At 56.5% G+C, this 6,395-nt stretch overlaps 2 protein-coding genes across 5 annotated transcripts in view; both read right to left on the reverse strand.

Moving 5' to 3' along the window:
* CDC42 (cell division cycle 42) overlaps positions 1 to 236 on the reverse strand; it is a 29,624-nt gene extending 29,388 nt beyond the window's left edge. For 3 of the 4 annotated variants that reach the window (XM_085305191.1, XM_085305190.1, XM_085305189.1), the window contains exon 1: positions 144 to 219. The gene's annotated coding sequence lies outside the window, so the exon portion shown is untranslated. Of the gene's footprint in view, positions 1 to 143 lie in introns of all 4 variants that reach the window. The other variant, XM_085305188.1, reaches the window with a different exon arrangement.
* Positions 237 to 2,920: 2,684 nt separating this feature from the next.
* On the reverse strand, positions 2,921 to 6,394 carry CUNH1orf50 (chromosome unknown C1orf50 homolog; the record flags this gene model as incomplete). The annotated part of the gene is made up of 4 exons (XM_085305227.1): positions 2,921 to 3,874; positions 4,370 to 4,501; positions 5,670 to 5,756; positions 6,359 to 6,394. Coding segments are annotated over 4 exons (438 nt in total), but the record flags the coding sequence as incomplete, so codon positions are not given.
* Position 6,395: the final 1 nt, after the last annotated feature.

The raw sequence follows: 6,395 nt of genomic DNA on the forward strand, positions 1-6,395 counted from the left end.
GGCCCAGCCCGCGCCCGCCGGCGGGCGCTGCCCGGATGGAGAAGGAAAAGGGGCAGCGGTAACGGGGGAAGCGGGCTGCGGGCCGGCCGGGCCCCGCCGAGGGTCGCGGCGGCGGCAGCGCCCGACCCGCCGCGCTCTCTCACCTCAGAGTCTCCGCCGGGCGTTGGCAGCTCGCTGCGGGGTCTCCTCGGCTCAGGCACAGGGGCACGCCGCCGCTGACGTCATCACGCACCGGGCGGGGCGCGGCCGATGGGCGCGGCTTGACGGGGGCGGAGCGCCAGCCGGCCGGCCGGCCGGCAGGGGGCGCTTTGCCACGCCCCCTCGCCGCCACGCCACGCCCCCTCGCCGCCACGCCACGCCCCCTCGCCGCCACGCCACGCCCCCTCGCCGCCACGCCACGCCCCCTCGCCGCCGCCCGCGGCGCCGCCTGCAGCGCCGAGCACCGCAGCCGAGCGGGCTGCACCGGGCCTCGCCTGCGCTGCGGAGCATGGCGCGGGCGGCCCTGTCCTTGAATCCGCACCGCGGGGCCGCGGGAGCCCCCGTCCTTAGGTCTGCATTGCGGCACGTGCACCTCGAAGGCGACTGGAGCCCCCATCCCGCGTCTGCTCTGCCCTGCGCCCGCCCCGAGGGCTGCGGGACAACGCGGCAGACACACACGGTCCCCTCTGCAGATTGCACCCCCGCGGCGCCGTTCTCGGTAGGGACAGCACAGGCYGTGGGGCACGCCACGTGCACATGTGCCATATACCATGATGCCAAATATGCATCAATCTGCCTCAAATAACAAAAAGGAAAAAAAAAACTTCAGAAACAAGGGTGCAGGAAGCAAATCTCCTCCCTGCACTGCCAGCTGGAGAAGCAGGACTCGCAACCTGGCTTTTTTGGCCGAAAGAGGAAACTTGTCTAGATTAATTAARTGCTTAAAAGCTGGGAAGACCTGCTGGTCTTGCACTGCAGCTCGAGAAGGTAACGTGGAAGCAGCAGGAGAAAGCTTGCGGTGCAAAATCCCTAATGCAGGCAGCGGAAAACCATCTGGTGAGGCTGCAAAAAAAAAAAAAAAGAAAGAAAGAAAGAAAGAAAGAAAAAAAACTGCTTTGGCCTGCAATGCCCAGCCCTGGTTCTGTGCTTTTGCAAAATGTGCAATCAAATGAAGGCCACAAACAAGACTGAACTGCTTTTATAGCACCAGAGGGCTGTTTGCTGTGCTCTCAGGACCATTAAGCATTGAGCCATTAATAAATCCCCTTACAGGGCCAGGAGAAGACAACAAGGCTTGCGACACCCCTAAGAGCCAGCAAATATAGSTGCCGGGCCATCAAGGCTGTTCTCACTGAGGTCTAGTGCCGGACAGCCTTAAATTCAAGAGCATTTAATTAAAAGTTGGGTCTCTACAGATGAAACCACGAACGGAAAGAGAGGTCCCGCACGAGACAGCTGATTTTAAAGCTTTTAATCCAAGAAAAGCGCTACGTAAAGCACCGCTCCGACCCGCTGAAGCCGCAGCCTCCCTCCGCTCCTGCCGGATGCGACCTCAGCAACGAAAGGGTGGCCGGAAAGGGCTCTTTCCAAGTTCAAACACCACCCAAAGTTGCCTTGCTCGGCTCAGGCTTACAGAAAAGCGCCAAGAGCTGCCCGCAGACGTGCACCTCCCCTGAGCTCTTCCAGCGCTTTCGCGGCTCCGGCGTTTTCACACGCTCAGTTTGGCTCAGAGGCGCGACGCTCCTCGGCGGCGAGCGCTGCGCAAAGCTCGAGGTCGGCACGTCTCACCGGGCGGATTCGGCGGCCTCGTCCCTGCTTCCCGCGGAGGARAGCGCATCCGTGCGCGGGAAAAACGCAGGACCGATCGCTCCACCAGCCGGAAACACGCTGGGAAAGAGCACCAGCCCGCTCCGCTGTCGGCTGCAGCAGTGACCGACAGCGGTCACTCGAACAGCAAGTGCCAGGAACGGCAGGATCTACCCGCCGAGGGACGCCAGGGAATTACAGGGGATGAAGAGCCAGCGTCTTCGCTGGAAAAACAGGAAAGCACACATGAGCAAATCCTGCCAAAGGCCAGCCTGTAAAATCACAGGCTCAGCAGCTACGAAGGGCAGCAGGCTGAGCATCACCCCGTGCCCTTGTACATCACTGTACAGACTTTAATGATGAAAAATGATTGCTGTCACAGAAATAAAATTAGAGCAGGAAGGCCTCTTCCCAGAGGAGCGTAAATCAACCCACATGGAGATCTCTGCCACTACTGTAATTAGCACCGTGGAAAAGCCCGTGCAGTAATTAACTTTCTACCTTCCAAGTTGAGATTTAATAACATGCAGTAAAATAAACRCTTGGGGCTATGCAACAAGAAGGAAAAAAAACTCATCAAATTAGGCACCTGCGACTTGATAAGGAATTAATTATACCCTGGTCTAATAATAAGAATACATTGGTTTTTTTATCTGCCCAGCACTCCTAGCGAGGGAGGGGTGCACTGGGAAAACTGCTCAAAAAGTCCTGCGTTGACTCTGAGGACCAGGTTCCTGCCAAGCGAAGACTCAACCGCAGAGGGACAGGCCTGAGCTATTGCATCCGGCAGAGCTGGAAGAGCAAAAAAACTAGGAAAGAAAAGGCTTGGGCTGCTGGAGAGCTCAGCCTCAAACCTCCCACATCCCTCCATGACACCGGGACGTCTTCAGGTGGCTCAGATCCAAGCAGCCAGGATGGCTCCCAGCACATGTGGCTGTGGGATGAATTACAAGTCCGCTCCCATGGTGCCTCCCATCAAGAAAACGGCAGCGAGACTGGCCAGGCCCATGCTGGGATACTTCCCCAGCACTCAGTGGAAGATAAAGACAGGAGATGTCCTAACACACCACCAAATTTCCCTGGTAGGGCAGAAGAAGTGATGCTGTCCATGCAAACAGGACACAGGCCCCATCACGGCAGTACATCTGACAACAACAGAGATTTATTTCATTTTTTTCCAGTGCTCTGCCACAGATGCACTCAACATAAAACCCCGCACGTTCCTCATCTCTCCCTGGCAGCCAAGGGAAACGTAAGAGGGCTGTGAAACCCCCGTTCTTCAAAGAGTGCACAGCCCTCTCCGCCCCACAGCAGCCAGGCTAACGGCCTGAAGCTTGCGTGGTCCTTCGGAGGATCTATTCCCACCAAGGGGAGCTCTAGGCCACCCCACAYGGAAGTCACAGGGATCTGAACACTGTTGAGAGAGATCTATAGGCTCAGATCACAACACAGCTTTTTGTCTGCAGCTTCAGCTGCTCTTCACAGGCCACAGGGCTTCCTAAATATGTGTTTTCTCATCAGGGCCAAACCCCAGCCCTGAAATGATTACCTACCGCAGGACGCAGCGTGATACACCATAGCTGGACAGGTGGGATGTATTTCATTGCGCTATYGCATCTGGGTCAAGTGATTTTGTTTGTTGCCCTAAGCCCTCTTGGACTGACTCTGATACCTGCCTCTCGCTAGAACTTGGCACGAGTCAAAGGAAGAAATTACTCGATTACTAGAAAATCCAGTAAGACTGAATTCGGAATTAGTCTCATTAAAGTACAGAGCAAGTACTGGCGGCAGCAACAGCAGCATTTTCATTTCTGGATCTCTCTCCTTGCCCTGCCTTTGGCAGCGTTCAGCCACCGCCGGCCCGTCCTCTCGCAGAGGCTCTGCTCAGAGGTCCCRTCGGCTCGCGTCACTTGGTGAGACCCTGGAAGTTGGGCTCTGTGCACGGCGGCAGCGCTGCCTGCCGGCTCAGCAGCTTGTCCAGGATGTTTATTTCGGCGTCTCGTCTTTCGATGTCCTCGAATGGAGTCCAGGACATGTCGTGCTGGAGCTTGTACGCGCCAAGGAACTCGTGAGGGCTGGTCCCCCATTCCTGGAGGAGAAAGGACAGATTCATGTCACAGCTAGGTTTAGGGACAGGTTATCACCCTGTCCTGTGTGCAGCTCCTCCACATGGCTCTACGCTTTGCTGTTTTCTTTGTAGCGCATTAAAACCTGCTTCAAGCACCCACTTGAGCTCTTACCTGGACACTTCAGAGGAACTGCCTGCTCGCTCAAGGAGGGCAGAAGGCCCAGGGCATGTTTGCAGTTTGTTACCTCCAGATAAAGAACTGCAGGGACCAAAAGGCAGAATTCAGGTCTGCCTGCCAAAAGTTTCTTTGCCCACTTTCTACTGAGACCTAAGAGAGCTTCACAATATAGCTCTTACACCAGCAAGGTACTCTGATCATGGACAGAAAAAACCCACCAACTAAGCAAGAGCCAGCAAATATCCCTCCCCAAGCCAGTGCTTTTGCCTGAAGTCCWGAAGTGCCCAGGTATGCTGTTTCTTCCCCTCTCTGCTTCCTCAGAGGCTGCTATTGCCCACCTTAGGGGACAGGATGGAGAAGTATCGCTGGCCACTCTCCCGTCTGTACATGTAGTAGATGTTTCCTGGCTTCTTCACAAGATTGCAGGCCACGTGGTGCAGATCAGCATCTCTGTTAGCTTCATCCAAGACCTAAAAACAAAAGTAACATTCCCACGCTTGAAATAAAACCACAACACGCTATCCCCCTTCAGTCCCAGCCTGAGACACGCTGCTTGACACGCTGCTCACGCAGGCTTTGCCCTCCACAGCACAAGTCTAGCTTCGCGCAGCACRTCTTTATTTGCCCCAAGAAGTAGATGCTTCCTGATGAGACAAATTTTTTCCATATTTCCCCTACTTATCTAGACCTCAGAGCTCTTGCATCCTTCCACAGAAGTAGAGGTATCTCCAAGCAGCAACAAACCCTCCACCTCTGCCTGACCCCACAGGGTGCTGGATCTGTTCTTCTTCTCCACACACAGCCACCAGACCCCGGGGGGCTTCCCTGCTGAGATCCCTTCAGGAAGGGATAGCAAATCTCACCCAGCAAAGGGGAATTCAGCTCCCTACCTCCATCAGCTGGCGCTCCACAGCTCTGGCTTCATCGGTTAACAAAAGGGATTACATGACATAGCTGCCCTGATGGCAGTGGGCCAGTCACAGAAACCAGCAGATCTCTTCCCATTCAAAGATATATTTTTAACTCTAGTCCTTGATTTCGCCACCAAGGGCAAAGTCAGAACCGAACAGGACAACTGACCCCATCAAGGCTTGCTCCTGGAACCGCCTGCTCAAGAAAATGAGCTGGGACAAACTGGGAAGACAAGATCCACCCATCGTTAGATAACAGCTCACTTCTCCCAAGGGCTCAGATCTGTCTCAGGGTGACCATCCAGATGGTTGTAGTCACCCTGCTCCACCACATGCTCCCAAGAGCAGGACCCACGAACTACAAGGACAGGAATTTCCTGTCCTGAACCAGTTCGAAGTCATCTCTCCTGACACTGGAGCAGCTTTGGACTAGCCGCCAGCTCCCACACTTCTTCCAAAAGGAGATAATCCACGTGAAAAGAAGTCCTCACTGATGTGCACCCAAAACCCCAGAACTGGGGCAGCTCGCACAGGGAGACAAATCYGAGCACCAGCCAGCCCTGCTCGTGCAGAGCGTGGCCCGTCCAGCACAGGGATCATCCCAGAAATGCTTCTCGTATCAAACGCAAGCGGGTGCTCGGCACAGGATGGAGCGGGTTTCTCTCTGAACGGCCGCAGCAGCTACACGGAAAGGCTGAGAGCGCCGAGGCACCGGCTGCGTCCTCACCTTCCGAGCCTGCTCCTGCAAGTACCGGATCTGTTCGGCGATGACGGTCAGCTTGTTGCAGGCGTTCGCTCGGATGAAGTCGTCCGCCTGCGGGGAAGAGCGGGGTTTTTGTCAGGACAGGGAGCAGCCGCGTCCTCTTGGGCCCCACCACAGCCACAGAGCAGGGCCCGGGTGCTGGGGGGCACTGGGAGGTGTGGGGCAGCAGGTAGTAGGTCATACTGGGAGGCACTAGGGSGCACTGGGATGCACTAGATGCTAGATGGGGAGAAAGAGAGCACTGGAAGGTACTGGGATGCACACAGCGACACTGGGAGGTACCGCAGGGCACTGGAAGGCATGGGGACTTACTGGGTAGCACTGGGAGGGTGCAGTAAGACATACTGGAAGGCAGTAGGCCACGCTGGGACATATTGGGACATACTGGGGCACACGGGGGAAACTGGAAGGTGCTGGAACGCAGCGAAATCAGCGGGACACACGACAGAAGGCACCGCCAGGCACTGGGACGTACTAGAAGAGGCAGCAGGACATACTGGGAGCCGCAGGGGGGCCACTGGAAGATACCGGGCCGTACTGGGAGACGAGGGAAGGCATTAAGCACTGGGTGTCAGCACACTACGGGGCGCTGGAAGGTACTGGGACATACTGGGGGGGCCCCGGGGCCAGCCCGGGCCGGGCCCGGCCCTCACCTGCTGCACCTGCCGAGCCAGGGCCACCAGGTCCCCG

Source organism: Rhea americana, unplaced genomic scaffold (genome assembly GCF_003343005.1).
Source record: "Rhea americana isolate MKP2758 unplaced genomic scaffold, rheAme1 scaffold_217, whole genome shotgun sequence".
In the NCBI taxonomy this organism is placed as follows: Eukaryota; Metazoa; Chordata; class Aves; order Rheiformes; family Rheidae; genus Rhea; species Rhea americana.